We start from the raw sequence: 13,091 nt of genomic DNA, 5'->3' as shown, positions 1-13,091 counted from the left end.
TATCATAAAACCAGGACAACAGCAGGCTTCAATACACATTTCAAATGGTTCTTCTGGCAGAGACGCATCATAATTCATTTACAAATATGACATGATCAAAGAAACGGGAGCCATTACAGTCAGAATGGTCTTATTGTTATACAGTGTACAATGAGATTGTAGTTTCTCCTTTCCAATGCAGGCACAACCAATATAGCAAAATAACAAATGCAATATAAATATCACACGGTAATTTTTTAAAAATATGAAAGCATTTTAAAGAACAGTGTGTTAAAAAAGTGTATTGTATGCTTTACTTCAACTGTTTTGCACAGGTTGAGTGATATGACTTGGTGAACAGCAGCAGAGACAGAGCGGCATTGTATTGTTGAGAAGTTGTTTCATGTGAGAATTTAGGATAGTGATGGCTCTTGGAAAGAAGCAGTTTTGCAGGCTGTTTGTCATCACTTCAGTACATCTGTAAAGCCTCTCAGAGGGCAACAGATCAACAAGCTGAGAACTGGATGTGATCTGTCCTTGATGAGGTTCTGAGTTCTGTTGAGGCACCAGGTAGAGTAGATGTCCATGAGGGAAGGAAGAGGACAGCCAACAGTCCTCTTTGCTGATATAAACATAAAATCATATTATCCTGGATTAGACATATTTTTATTTAGCAATTAAAATCTCAGAGACCCTATGTGACCAAAGACCAAAACCAACCATGAACCCAGCCTGGATGAGCAGCTCCTCAAACCCTGACGACGTCAAATTGTCTCTTTTAACCAAATTGAAACTAAAAAAGGTTGGTTGTTTGCAGTGCTGTCAACAATGCAAACAGTTCCAACTTTGACAAAAGTAAAATACAAGACATGCTTTTTCTTATTTCACACTCCATATGTATTCATTCATAGTTTTCATACCTTCACCGAAAATCTATCATGTAGATAGTCATGAAAATAAAGAAAAGAAAAAACATTGAACAAGAAAGTGTGTCCAAAGTTTGGACTGGGAGTGTTTCCCAATATCAAACAACCACTACAGCTTTCTGTCTCTGCTGTCACTACTGGAAATATCCTGACAGATTACATATCAGAGCGTCAGACTCTGCACTTGGCAATTTCTTCATTCACTCCAGACAAACCCTATAACTTCTGTTTGATGTTACACTCCTTTTGCAGGCAACTGACATGCCAAAGAAATTAGAAAAAAGACTGAAGTTATTGATTCATTGAACGTTCAAGTGGTATAAAATATGCAAATGATAAATTAATACATGCAAATTGGTGGGGGGAGAGTTTGGGATTGAGTCTTTCAATTTAGAAGGGCTCCATCTACATAAATCCACAGTCCGACTACCACCAGTATGACAACAATATGAGGTCATGGATTCACACTGCTGACATGAGACGACCATCAGAAAGGACACTGACCATTCCCAAGCACAGGTAAACAGGATTGATGTTCATCTCAGATTATACATTAATATTATAGTCCAGAACAAGGGAAGCGTGGCCAAATACCGTCATATCTGTTGTGCCTGCACTGGAGAGGAGAAACTTTCAAATATCATTGTACACTGTATAACAACAGTAAAACCATTCTGATGGTTCCAGTTTCAGTGTCCATGCTCTCTGTGACAATGAAGCATGATACTTTTCTACAAGAAGTTCCATTTGAAATGCGTATTGATGAAGCCAGCTTTGTACTGGTTTAATTATATTTACATTATAAAACATGAAAGTAATAGCACAATAATCTGTTTTTTTCAGGATATCAACATTTCTATAGATTAACAAGACGGAAAAACACCGGAAGAACAATAGAGACCTTGCCCTCCGGGCATGATGGCCGAAGGCTCGGTCCCTAATAAAGACATAAGGGTATAAATTCGGAGTGATGAGGAGATCATTACGGGTGACCCCTGCTGGTCATTTTTTGTGACTACTTTCATGAAGTCTTGAGTCGAAAAACATGCAGTTTAGCGTCTAACAATCAGGACCAAAGAGCAGCAAAGCACAGAGTAATCAAGTGTGCACAGTAATAATATTACTGCTATGAGATATTTACAGTCCTGGCAGGAGGCTGGAGCTGCAGTGAGACATTTACCGCTGTGTTGAGAACACTTTTACTTTGACGAGAGCGGCGTTAAGCCCCGCCCACCTCTCATTAAGGAAATAATGAGTGGAAAATCTGTTAGTCAGTACGGTAAAACGAGTTGAATTCTCCTTTTTTTGTTTTTTTTTTAACAATCGAGAATACAAGAAAAGGACCCGTTTATGCAATTTGATTACCGGGTAAGTCAATTTAACAGAAAATCAAACTAACAAAAGGTAGATTGTCCGTACACGGAACCCATCTCGCTCAAACAGCGGTATATGTACTGGCAATACCCGTGGCATCTTTCCCAAACAGTGGCACAAACTGTGGCATTTTTCCTACAGTGACATAAACCGTGGTATTAGCCGTAGCATGTTTCCAAACGGCAGCACAAACCGTGGCATTTCACCCAAACAGCGGTATATGTACTGGCAATAGCCGTGGCAGTTTTCTAAAACAGTGGCACAAACTGTGGCATCTTTCTAAAACAGTGGCACAAACCGTGGCATGTTTCCTAACAGTGGCACAAACCGTGGCATTAGCCCTGGCATGTTCACAAACGGCGACATAAACTGTGGCATGTCTTCCAAATAGTGGCATAAATCGTGGCATGCCACTGCTAGTTGCCAGTGCCACAAATCGGTCTTGCCCCTGCTGACAGGAAAGTTGAAAGATTTGGATCTTAAATTTTGGTCTTCTTTTTCAGTAAAAAAAAAAAAGCTAAATTAACTCTACTAGATGAAAATGGACACAGGTCTTTCATGAAAATATGTCTTCTTGTGAAATTATGATCAAGCGTGGGGGTTATTATGGGTCTAAATTATTCATTTTATTTTATGACAACATAATAGCTTGTTCATAATTGTTTTTTTTTCTCCCCAGGTGTTCCAGGTACCAGTTTGAGGGCTGAGTGTCGCTGCAGTTCTACTCCAGGCCGCCAGAGGGCGCTGCGGCCACAGAGAGTCACTCTTTACTTCCTGGTAGTCAAAATGGAAGCAGCTGAACTAAGATGAGCGTAAAACCAGACAGAAACTGGACAAAACTCAAAATTCTACATCGACGTTGGTTTATTGCAGTAGTTAATGAACTATTTTAAAACTAAAATCATCAATGAGGTGCGGAGTGAGGCGAAAACTGAGAACTGGAAGCGAAGGACGCTTTGAAACGAGCTGCTTCTGCTGTAAATAATAAATATTTTTATTTTCGTTACATTTTTTCTCTTAGATTTCTTTTTGACATTTTCCAACAAGCCTCGGTAAAATGCGTAGAGGAGTCGGCGCGGGGGCTATCGCCAAAAAGAAGCTGGCAGAGGTAATTTCTCTTTAGAATGATTTATCTGAGGAAACGTCTTAAACTGCATGTGAGAAATCTGCAGTTGAAACTATTCAAGATTTTCATATTTGTACTTCTATTTGTTGGCTGTGATGTCTTTTTATTTTAATGGTGGACCTTAAACGAATTAATATTTAATTTAGTAGTGATTCTACTTTCTCCCCAATTCCTTCACTGAAACACTTTCATTGCTATTATTGCTAAATTCTGATTCATAAAAACAGAAAAATAAAACAGTTTAGACGATGTGGAAATGTTTTGACTCTTCTAATACTAGGAGTTTGATCCAAGTTAAGGAAACATCTTTTATAGTTATCTACGAAGTCTGTGATGCTAAAACGTTTGTAAAAGACAGATAATATAATAGAGATAAAATATATAGTATAATATAAGATCAGTATAATCATACCAAAAGAGCCATACCAGTGTTGGTTAATAAAAGGTTATATCGTCTTGTATGGATTGTTACAGGAACCTTTTCAAGTGAAATACGTCATATTTACTTTCTGTGTGTTAAGAAATGAGATATTCTGGCAAAGACAACATTTAAATGAATGAATGGATTTAAATGTGCTTAAAACTTGTGAAATTCTGCTTTCTGTACATTTGCTGTACATTTCTGTCGATGTTTAGGCCAAATATAAAGAGCGAGGAAATGTCCTGGCAGAGGATCAAATCGTCCAGGTGAGTTTTTACTATTATTGCTGAGGTATTGTCTTTAAACCAGAGATGATCTCCCAGTTCAGAAAGTTCTGAAAAGGTGTTGCTTGTTTCAATCAAAATTAATGTAATTCATTTCTATTGTTAAAATGCTGGATTTTACACACACATCCTGTTTTTTCCCCCAGTTACCTTTTCACTCGTCACAGTTCTACTGACATTCGACAGATTGTTTGTTTGTGAATGAGTGAAAGCCGCTCAGAGACATGAATGAACGGATGAATAAAGCCTCAGACGATCCTCTCAGCTGCTTCTGTTCTTCCTGCAGATGTCGAAGCAGCTGGAAACCTTCAAGTCCCACCTGGAGGAGTTCGCCAGCAAGCACAAGCAAGAGATCCGTAAAAACCCTCAGTTCAGAGTTCAGTTTCAGGAAATGTGTGCCACCATCGGCGTCGACCCGCTGGCCTGTGAGAAACACACACACTCTGCTCAGCCTGCGCAGAGAGGGACGTGTGTGTTTGACAACTCTTCTTTTTTTCCTGTTGTTGCTGTTGCACAGCTGGAAAGGGGTTTTGGTCGGAGATGCTGGGAGTTGGTGATTTCTACTACGAGCTCGGAGTGCAGATCATCGAAGTTTGTCTCGCTCTGAAACACAGAAATGGAGGTTTGTGATCAAAACGGTTTAAAAAACAGTGTAGTTTTGTCCACTTGTTGGCTTTAGCTCCATCTTTGACCTTTTCTAATTGTGTAGTACCGACATGAAACAGCAGGTGGCGCCACTGAACCTCAGTTTGAGCCAAAGACATCAGATGGCCTCTGCTCTTTGGAGTGACTGGAATGTGTGTTTGGGTTTAGGTCTCATCACGCTGGATGAACTCCATCAGAGGGTGCTGAAGGGACGCGGAAAGTACGCCCAGGAAGTGAGCCAGTGAGTGTTTTCCCCGGGAGATGTGTGATACGGCAACATCGGTCAGGATGAACAGTTTCTGATCATTTCACGTCAATACAACAGACGTGAGCCACAGAAACCGTTAAATAATACTGAGAATAATTTACTTTATTATTGTAAATGATTTAAATATATTTTTAGATTCAATATTTTGACTAAAATCACACATTAGTTGTGTTGCCTTTAAAAAAAATCCCTTTAAATATTAAGAATCAGGACATCAAAGTCTTCAGTCGTGCCTCCTGAGTGCGAGTGTCCTGCTGTCACCTGAACACGAAGCCTTTCCGTGACCTTTCAGATCCGTCTGTTCTCGCTGTGCATCGTGGGAACCGCGGTAAAGCAGGAGTCACTTCTCTTTCTGAAGTTCCGCCGATCTGTCCCCTCAGGGACGACCTGGTCAGAGCCATCAAGAAGCTGAAGGTGATGGGGAACGGCTTCGGGATGATCCCCGTCGGCGGGTCCTACCTGGTGCAGTCGGTCCCGGCGGAGCTCAACATGGATCACACCGTGGTGCTGCAGCTGGCCGAGGTCTGGAAACCCGCTCCTCTGAACACCGAGACGTTTCAGTGACAGCTCTGAAAACACTGATAACCAGATCATCTGAACTCAAACACACTCAGGAACATTCATCTTCATTGAAGTGGTCAAATCCACCTGAAAACACACCTGGAGTCAGGGTTTTGGGCCTGATCTGTTCTTTTAGGTTAACGGCGTGGTGGAGTTGAATCTTTCAGAAATGTTTCCTTTGACACTTCCAACGTTGATGGGACTGATTTGAAACTCTGGCGTTCTGCTCGTGTGTTTCCAGAAGAAAGGCTTCGTCACGGTGACGGAGATCAAGGAGAGTCTGAAGTGGGAGAAGGAGCGAGCCTGTCACGTCCTGGTGAGTCCGGTCCCGGTCCCGCCGCCCGTGGAGGTATTGATCCGCCGGTGGAGGTGGCGGTGACTGACGGGTGGTGCGCTGCTTCCAGGATCACCTGCTGAAGGAGGGCCTGGCCTGGCTGGACTCCCAGGCGGCGGCGGAGCCTCAGTACTGGCTGCCGGCGCTGTTCTCCGAGCTGACGTCCCGCGACGTCACGCCCGAGGAGGCCAATCAGATGACGCCGTGAGAGCGTCCTGGACTGCAGGAGGCGTTCCGGTCCTCCAGCGGCGCCTCAACTGCGAGGCAAACTGTCGGCTCCACGTTCACAAAACAAACCTTTCAGTCTACAAACTCTCTCTTTCAAAATAAAAGTCTTCTCACATGGATTTCAGTTTTATTTTTTCCACAGAACAAAAATAATTACAGTTTGTATTCCGCTGAAGCAGATTCTCCCGTTACACCGCTCATCCAGCCGACATGTCAGAGCGTCGGATTTCAGGTTTCATGAAGCTGTGCAGTGGATGAGCGGGTGGAGCGGCGGCGGACTCCGCTGCTCCGTCAGTGTCTTTACAGAAGAACCATCGGTGTTGTTTTCACTTCACTCTGTGCTTGGACAGTTCAACTTAATCACTCGAGCTTGTTGTGGTTAAATATTGACCTTGACTGGGACCCCGGTTCGACTCCCATTGGTGACGGGAAGCCTGCCTTCACCTCGACCGAGCGTCTCTTCAGTACTTTAAAATGTGAAGCAGTAATCTGTTACAAGAGAAATGAGGACTGAGCGAGATAGAGAAAGGCTTACAGAGAGAGAAGTGGCTGCTCTTCACCAGATTTCCATTATTTATACATATTTATCCTGGAAGTCATTAACCACGTGTGAAAATCGTCCATTTACACTTCACCGGGTTGAAAAATCACGTTAAAACTGGATGTTTCAATAAGTAGATTATAAAGCGTTAAATGAAGAATTACTGCGTTAGCTGGGCTCAAACAGCTGATCTCTAGTTTGCGGTGGAGCAGAGGTGTGGCGTCCGCCGCCGCCGCGCTCACAGCTCGTGGCTGTAGACGTGGTCTTCGAACTCCGACTGCTCCATGGCGTCGCAGACGACGCCGCAGAAGGGGCAGAGCCGGTGGCTCTGCTGGTGCAGCTGCAGTTCGTCCGGGGTGATGCCGGGGAAGCTCTCCTGGCACAGATGACACACCAGCGACTGGCGGGGGTCAGAGGGGGGGGGGGACAGAAATAGAACAAGGTGGGACGCATCAGAAGCCGTAACAAAATAGGCCGCGGATTATGTTTTAAGTCCGCTTCAAAAATAAACGGTAAACAGACGAGAGCCGGAGGAGGAACCGGGTTCTTCTCACTGCAGGATTTACTCCCGGACTGAGGAACCGAGTGTCAGAGACAAACCTCCATCAGGTGTAACACAACAGCTTCACTTGCATTTCTACAGTTTTTCTGTCCTCTCAACTTTCATTAAAAAAAAAGCTCATCAGTCTCATGATTTGTGAACCCAAACTGTTGATTTCCAGCTATTTCCATTTGGATCCAAGTCGTATCGACAGCAAGCAAAGTTGTTAAAGTGTTGGATGAAAATATCATGGCAGTGATGAGAAAGGCGAGGTTTTATTCCTCTTTACAGTTTTTATGTCAGTCGCAGTGTTTCCAGCTTACCTCCTCCTCCTGTTGCTCCACATCAGGACCTGAAGGGACAAACACCTGTTAGCGTCTGAAAACCAGCAGACTATCTCCTGGTTGGCCGCAAGCGTCACATATTAATGAAAAGAAAATCCTTAAAGTGCATCAAATGCAGTTCTTTCTCATTATTCTCGATTATTTTTGGTTTTCTCACAATGTAAATTCTCTTGAGGACTATAAATCAGCAGACATTGTAACAAAGAGACGAAATGCTCCACACCGAGTTTCTGACACAGGGGAATCCTTGTTCCTGTGCTGGATCTCAGAAACGGGTTTATGAGGATTAAAAGGAAAGTTTTGAGCTTCAGACTCAGAACGGAGTAAATCTCCTTCATGCCCATAATTTAATTTTGACACTTCCATGTATTTTACATATAAATTACACATAATGCACTATATGAAATTAATCTAATGTTTAATATGATCATTGTCTGAATGTCTCAAGGTCTGAGCAGGCGTCTGCTTCTCACCGACGTTCCCGTAGCGGCCGTCGGCCCCTCCGGCTGGATTCTGCCGCGAGGCGCTGGGAATGCTCTCGGCTGCGGCGGCGGAGTCGGACCGAGCCCTGTGCAGCGCTGCGTAGTTTCTCCGTAAACCCTCGTTGTCTCTCTTGAGAGCCTGACGGGACGGAAGAGACGGTTCAGGTCAAGAGTCTGGACGTTTCCCCGAGCGGCGGCCGCCTCCTGCTGGACTACCTCGTTCTCTCTGTGCAGCTCCTCCTTCTCTCGCTTCTCCAGCACCATCAGGTGATCCTTCTCCTCCATCACCATATCCTTCTCTGCCATCAGCTTCAGTATTTCTGTGAGTTGCAGCTGGAAGATTGAGGAGTTTTAACATCGACACAAAGCGAGACCAGACTCACACACAGCCGAGACAAACTAACACATCTAGAGATTCAGAGTCTGGAGTGTGTTTAAAAGGTATTCTTTCTAATCCTAAAAAAACATGGACCACCAGACAGAGCTTAGCTGGCAGCTGGAGGTTCCCGGTTATATTTACAAGATATCTAACGAGGCTCCAGATGGCGCTGGAAGCGTCGCTCTACCTCAGCCTTGCCGCTCTTGCGCTGCTCCTGCTCGAGGAGTCTCACGACTTTCTCCAGCTGCTGGTTGACGTGCTGCAGCTCTCTGTCCAGAAGCTCGCCTTTCCTCTGCAGGTTCTTGGACTCCTCCCTCTCAGCCGCCAGCTTGGCTCGGGCTTCGTCCAGCTGCCTGCCCAGAGCCTGACAGCGGTCCTGAGGAGGAGGCGGCGTTAGAGCAGACGTCCCCGGACATCCTGCTGCTACCTGGGCTCGGAGCCGGTGTCCACCTTCAGGTCTTCGTCTGGGAGGCTCTGCACCGTCTCCACCTCCGGCAGCCTGCTGGACAGCTCCTGGTTCCTCTTCTTCTCCTCCTCCATGCTTTGGACGAGGCTCTGCTGCTTCTGCAGCTCCGCCTTCAGCCTGGCTTTGTCCTTCTCGCTGGTCTGAAGGTCGACCTGTGGGAGGGGAAGAACAGTCGAACCTGAGAAACGACCCTCTGCTGCTCACAGGGTTCAGTCATCGCTCGACGTGGTGGTTCAGAACCTCTGACCTGCTGCAGCTGGATGCAGTCTCTGGTCTTGGACAGCTCCCGCTCTCCTTCTCGGACTTTGGCGTTCAGCCTGGAACGCAGAGGCGGCGGCCGTCAGAGAGTTCAGCACAGCAGCTTCAGACTGTTGACTTTTTTAGAGGAAGAATGGACGGAAGGCTCACGTGGCGATCTCCTCGCTCTGGAGGTCGATCGTCCCTCTGAGGACGGCCAGCTCTTCCTTCTGCTGGTTGATCTTCATCACAGCTCGTTCATACTTGGCCTGCTGGGAGAGTGACAGGAGTGACAGGAGTGAGGCGGCGTCTCGGCAGCAGGCCAGAGCGTCCTCACCTCTTTCTGCCTGGCGGAGCCGTCGGCCGGCAGGCTCTCGCTCTGCTGCTTCTGCTGCGTCTGACTCCGCTGCTGGAGCATCTCTTCCTAACAGAGGAGGCAGAGTCAGGTTTCCAGGCTGGGGAAGCAGCGCCAGGCTGAGATTCTACAGCAGGAAGTGAGGACGGACCTTCAGCCGCCGGTTCTCCTGCCTCAGCTGCTCCAAGCTGCTCTCCAGGGTTTCCACCGCCTCCCTGCTCTGACGCAGCTCCTTCACCACGTCGCTCATCTCTCCGGCTTTCTTATCGACGTCCTCCTGCGCAGATAAACCACGGGGTCAGAGTTCATTCTCCGGCTGGCACACGGTGAGGATTGTCTTTGCGGCGAACAGAGACGACCAGACACCTTGAGGGCTTGGATCTGCTGCTGCTCCCGCTGCAGGGCCGCTTTCAGGGTTTTGTTTTCGGCGCTGGACCGATCCAGCTCGCTCTGCAGCTCAGCTTTTTCACGGACGCTCTGCTCCACCTGCTCCTGAGGTCAATCAGACGCTCTGAGTCAATAACGAAGCCTTGTTTACTTTGCGTCTGGGGCGGAACAATTGCACGTCAATGGAATTCGACATGACAGGAATGTGAAACGCCGTCACCGTCATTTCCAGTTCAGGAGCTTCAGTTTTCACTCCCACTTATCACAATATCATTACAGGCTTTCATTTACAAGTGTGGTGTGATTCCCGGAAAGACTGTAGCAACTAAAATAAGATATAAATAACCAGATGCATAAAGAAACAAACAACATGGCCACAAAGACATACAGAATTACCTAAATAAGTTCTAAATATGCAAATAGAGATACAAACTGAGACTAGAGAAAGAAATATTTCACCAAAATGGAACAGAAAACACACAGAATTAAAGAGTAATATGACCACAAAGTCATTTAAAGTAGATACAAAATGACATAATAAAAAAAGCATTTTCACTGATAAATCTCAGTCACAAAGGCACAAATTTATTTTAAAAAATCCAGGAAAACAGCAGCAAAGCGATTTAAAATTTCAACAAAATGGCAAAACATAATCGCTGAAATATGGTAATTAATCACTAATGCATTCAAATGAGAACAAAAGGGCAAAAAGGAAGGTTTATACTTTCACAATCTCTCCATCTTGTGCACTTTGTTAGTTTTACAGATGGAATGTCCCCTAACTAAATTCAACAGATTATAACACCCGACTGAAAAACGTTTAATAGCAGATTAAAACCAGAAGCAGTCGCCGTGTTTCCAGGCAGCGCCTGTTTTTGTTGGTTACCTGTGTGGTGATAACCAGCAGCTCCTCATCCGGGCCGCCCTCGGCGCTCGGCTCCGCCGGGAGCCGGAAGCAGAACGGCGTGCTGGCTCCCTTCACCTGCCCGCCGCCGTCCACATAGCAGAACTGGTAGAACTCCAGGTCGTCTTTTGGCAGGTAATACTCTGAGGAAACACACACACATTGGAATCTGATTCATTATGAAACCATTAGACTCTTTCTATTACTCTGCAATCAGATAATGACACTGGAAGTTACACAACAGCGTCATCAGCAGAAATGCTGAATAAAATTGAGAAAAGTTCAAAAAAAGAAAGAAAAAACTTGGTTTTTCTGAAGTGGAACAGTACAACCCTCTCCTGAACACTTGTCTCACCCTTGAACACAGCTTGACCGGAGACCGTGTGCTGTCCAGCCACATCCTGAGTCTGCTCCACCCACACAAAGGTGTGGTAGTCCTTTGTTGAGCTCCATCCCACCTGCAGGGGAGACATGGAGGACTGAGACCCGGACAGAGGTCCCTGTGGGAAGGCCTCCCGCAGCACTGCCCCCCTCACCTTGAAGATGCCCACCCAGTCTCTGGAGCTGGGCTGGAAGGCGTCGCAGAGGGTGTAGGTGCAGGTGATGGGGGCGGCCGGGGGGTAGGAGTAGGGGATGTCAGTGAACACCACCCGGGAGAAGGACGGAGCTGCCTCCGCGGCCTCAGCGGGACTCTCCATGACCAACCTGCGGCCGGCGAATCAGGAAACAGCGCTTCATGAAGCTGACTGCTGTCAACAGGTGCCGCAGATCGGCCTCCTGACAGCAGCAGCAGCCTTCTCCTGCGCCTCCACTCTTCTTCCTCACTTCACCGCGTTTTTATTCCATTATGGGTTTTTTTTTTTTAACTTTCTGCGCACTTTGTAACTTTCAACACGCACTAACATTGACCGTTAAATCACATTCCGGTGGCTAAAAAAGGCCCACAACCCGCCCGTACAGCATCACACTTTCCTTTAAATGACTATTAATACTTTGTAAAAACTCTTCAAGGACAAGAAAACTTTATAAATAATAAAACAAAGAAACCGAAAGTAAAAGAAGTCAAAAGACCGCACCCCAACCTTCATGAAAGATGAAAACACCGGTACATTGCAATTCCCCCCCAACACGAGCTCTTCGAGGACGAATAAAGTCAGATTAAAGTCCTTATTTCCAGATTAAACTCACAGATTATGAGAGAAACGTCGCAGGTCCGCGCGCGCCGCCGTCTCCGCTCGAGCACTGCGACGCCTTCAGGTGTCCCTCGGAAATTTCTACCCCCAGCATGTAAACACAGCGCGTGAGCAACAGGTGTCTCATTTAGAGTTTTTTTTTTCTTTAATTTTTAAATACCCACACTGCATATTAACTTAGTGAAAATATTCTCTGCACTGCTTGGATGTATTTTCAGGTCCATTTGGATTAAAAATAGTGGAGTTACAAATCACAAACAATATTCTCCAAAGAGAAAAATCATCCATGAATTACTTAACAGAATGAACTGCTACTAAACAACCAAACTACAACTCAGAAATCATATTTTTGACTTGAGGACCAAATAAATCCACTGTTTACATCTGTTCATCAAAAGAGGAATGACAACAAGCAGTTGAATGCTGGGAAATGTGTTCCTCAGAAAAACTGGTTTCCTCAGAAACACGAGAGGGAGCCAAACTGCTTCCAGTGGAGAAACTCATTGTTGTGCTGCTGTTACTCAAAGTACAAGTTAGTTTTAAATTAATTTAATTTCTCGGGTCTTTGAAACATTGAAACTCGCCTTAACATGTGCTAAACTTTTTAATTTTCTTAATTTTAGAGAGAGAAGGGAGCACTTATGGACACGACTGGTTTATAATATGTTGCTAATTGAGACAGTTCATTTAATTCTGAAGTTGTACGTTGTTGATAGAATTCTCATCCTCACAAAATCGCTCAAAGGAAAACCTGAACTTGTAAAGCACGCTCCTGCACACACTTGATAGAGTAACTAGACTATATAGAAACAAGACGAAAATATGTTGTGAAATCTGAAAATCTGTTAGTTTTCTGTCATTTTAAGGAGATTTACTTGGAAATAAGCACTTCACAATAGTGTGTTGTTGAATTAAATGTCCAAATTTTTTTTCATTCATGACTTGAATAAATGTGAAACGCCTTTCAACGACCAGTACAAATGCTCACAATCTATCAATTGTCAAAGGTTTATACACTGAGAAATCTGTCAGTCCAGCGAATTTTGTTAATTTCATATTATTGTAATGTTCCCTCTGCATAAACTAAGAAAGGAGCCACGATGTGTGCAGCACAAA

At 45.0% G+C, this 13,091-nt stretch overlaps 2 protein-coding genes across 5 annotated transcripts; one reads left to right on the top strand and one right to left on the bottom strand.

Moving 5' to 3' along the window:
* The first annotated feature begins 3,004 nt into the window (after positions 1-3,004).
* On the top strand, positions 3,005-6,265 carry snf8 (SNF8 subunit of ESCRT-II). 3 transcript variants are annotated; one of them, XM_030097841.1, is made up of 9 exons: positions 3,005-3,056; positions 3,301-3,387; positions 4,042-4,092; positions 4,397-4,535; positions 4,628-4,732; positions 4,924-4,996; positions 5,404-5,545; positions 5,826-5,900; positions 5,989-6,265. In XM_030097841.1, the coding sequence occupies exons 2-9, from the start codon at positions 3,337-3,339 to the stop codon at positions 6,124-6,126; spliced, it is 774 nt and encodes a 257-aa protein (XP_029953701.1). In that variant the 5' UTR covers positions 3,005-3,056; positions 3,301-3,336; the 3' UTR covers positions 6,127-6,265. The 3 variants fall into 3 exon arrangements, with proteins under 3 accessions (XP_029953701.1, XP_029953700.1, XP_029953699.1); XM_030097840.1 differs by lacking the exon at positions 3,005-3,056 and adding an exon at positions 3,060-3,191; XM_030097839.1 differs by lacking the exon at positions 3,005-3,056 and having other exon boundaries at positions 3,064-3,387.
* calcoco2 (calcium binding and coiled-coil domain 2) lies at positions 6,259-12,111 on the bottom strand. 2 transcript variants are annotated; one of them, XM_030097835.1, is made up of 15 exons: positions 11,971-12,111; positions 11,319-11,487; positions 11,138-11,240; positions 10,765-10,925; positions 9,858-9,983; positions 9,643-9,768; positions 9,474-9,560; positions 9,308-9,408; positions 9,147-9,216; positions 8,884-9,051; positions 8,621-8,809; positions 8,271-8,387; positions 8,046-8,193; positions 7,552-7,580; positions 6,259-7,087 (listed from the first exon to the last, which is right to left on the bottom strand). In XM_030097835.1, exons 2-15 carry the CDS (start codon positions 11,478-11,480, stop codon positions 6,926-6,928), a joined length of 1,749 nt encoding a protein of 582 aa, XP_029953695.1. In that variant the 5' UTR covers positions 11,481-11,487; positions 11,971-12,111; the 3' UTR covers positions 6,259-6,925. The 2 variants fall into 2 exon arrangements, with proteins under 2 accessions (XP_029953695.1, XP_029953696.1); XM_030097836.1 differs by having other exon boundaries at positions 9,308-9,405.
* Between the last annotated feature and the right edge of the window lie 980 nt (positions 12,112-13,091).

Source organism: Salarias fasciatus, chromosome 8, assembly GCF_902148845.1.
Source record: "Salarias fasciatus chromosome 8, fSalaFa1.1, whole genome shotgun sequence".
Taxonomy (NCBI): domain Eukaryota; kingdom Metazoa; phylum Chordata; class Actinopteri; order Blenniiformes; family Blenniidae; genus Salarias; species Salarias fasciatus.
The sequence above is the reverse complement of the archived record's forward strand: the minus strand, read 5'-3'. Positions and strand labels throughout refer to the sequence as shown.

What these genes read in the sequence shown, in the direction of transcription:
- calcoco2 (XM_030097835.1), bottom strand. Translation starts at nt 11,480, where the DNA reads ATGGAGAGTCCCGCTGAGGCCGCGGAGGCAGCTCCGTCCTTCTCCCGG. An exon ending in AGCTGCACAGAGAGAACGAG is followed by an intron (nt 8,194 to 8,270) that starts GTAGTCCAGCAG and finishes CCGTCCCGTCAG; the next exon opens with GCTCTCAAGAGAGACAACGA. An exon ending in TGGAGCAACAGGAGGAGGAG is followed by an intron (nt 7,088 to 7,551) that starts GTAAGCTGGAAA and finishes GACCCCCGCCAG; the next exon opens with TCGCTGGTGTGTCATCTGTG.
- snf8 (XM_030097841.1), top strand. Translation starts at nt 3,337, where the DNA reads ATGCGTAGAGGAGTCGGCGCGGGGGCTATCGCCAAAAAGAAGCTGGCA. An exon ending in CCAAAAAGAAGCTGGCAGAG is followed by an intron (nt 3,388 to 4,041) that starts GTAATTTCTCTT and finishes GTCGATGTTTAG; the next exon opens with GCCAAATATAAAGAGCGAGG. An exon ending in TACGCCCAGGAAGTGAGCCA is followed by an intron (nt 4,997 to 5,403) that starts GTGAGTGTTTTC and finishes CTGTCCCCTCAG; the next exon opens with GGACGACCTGGTCAGAGCCA.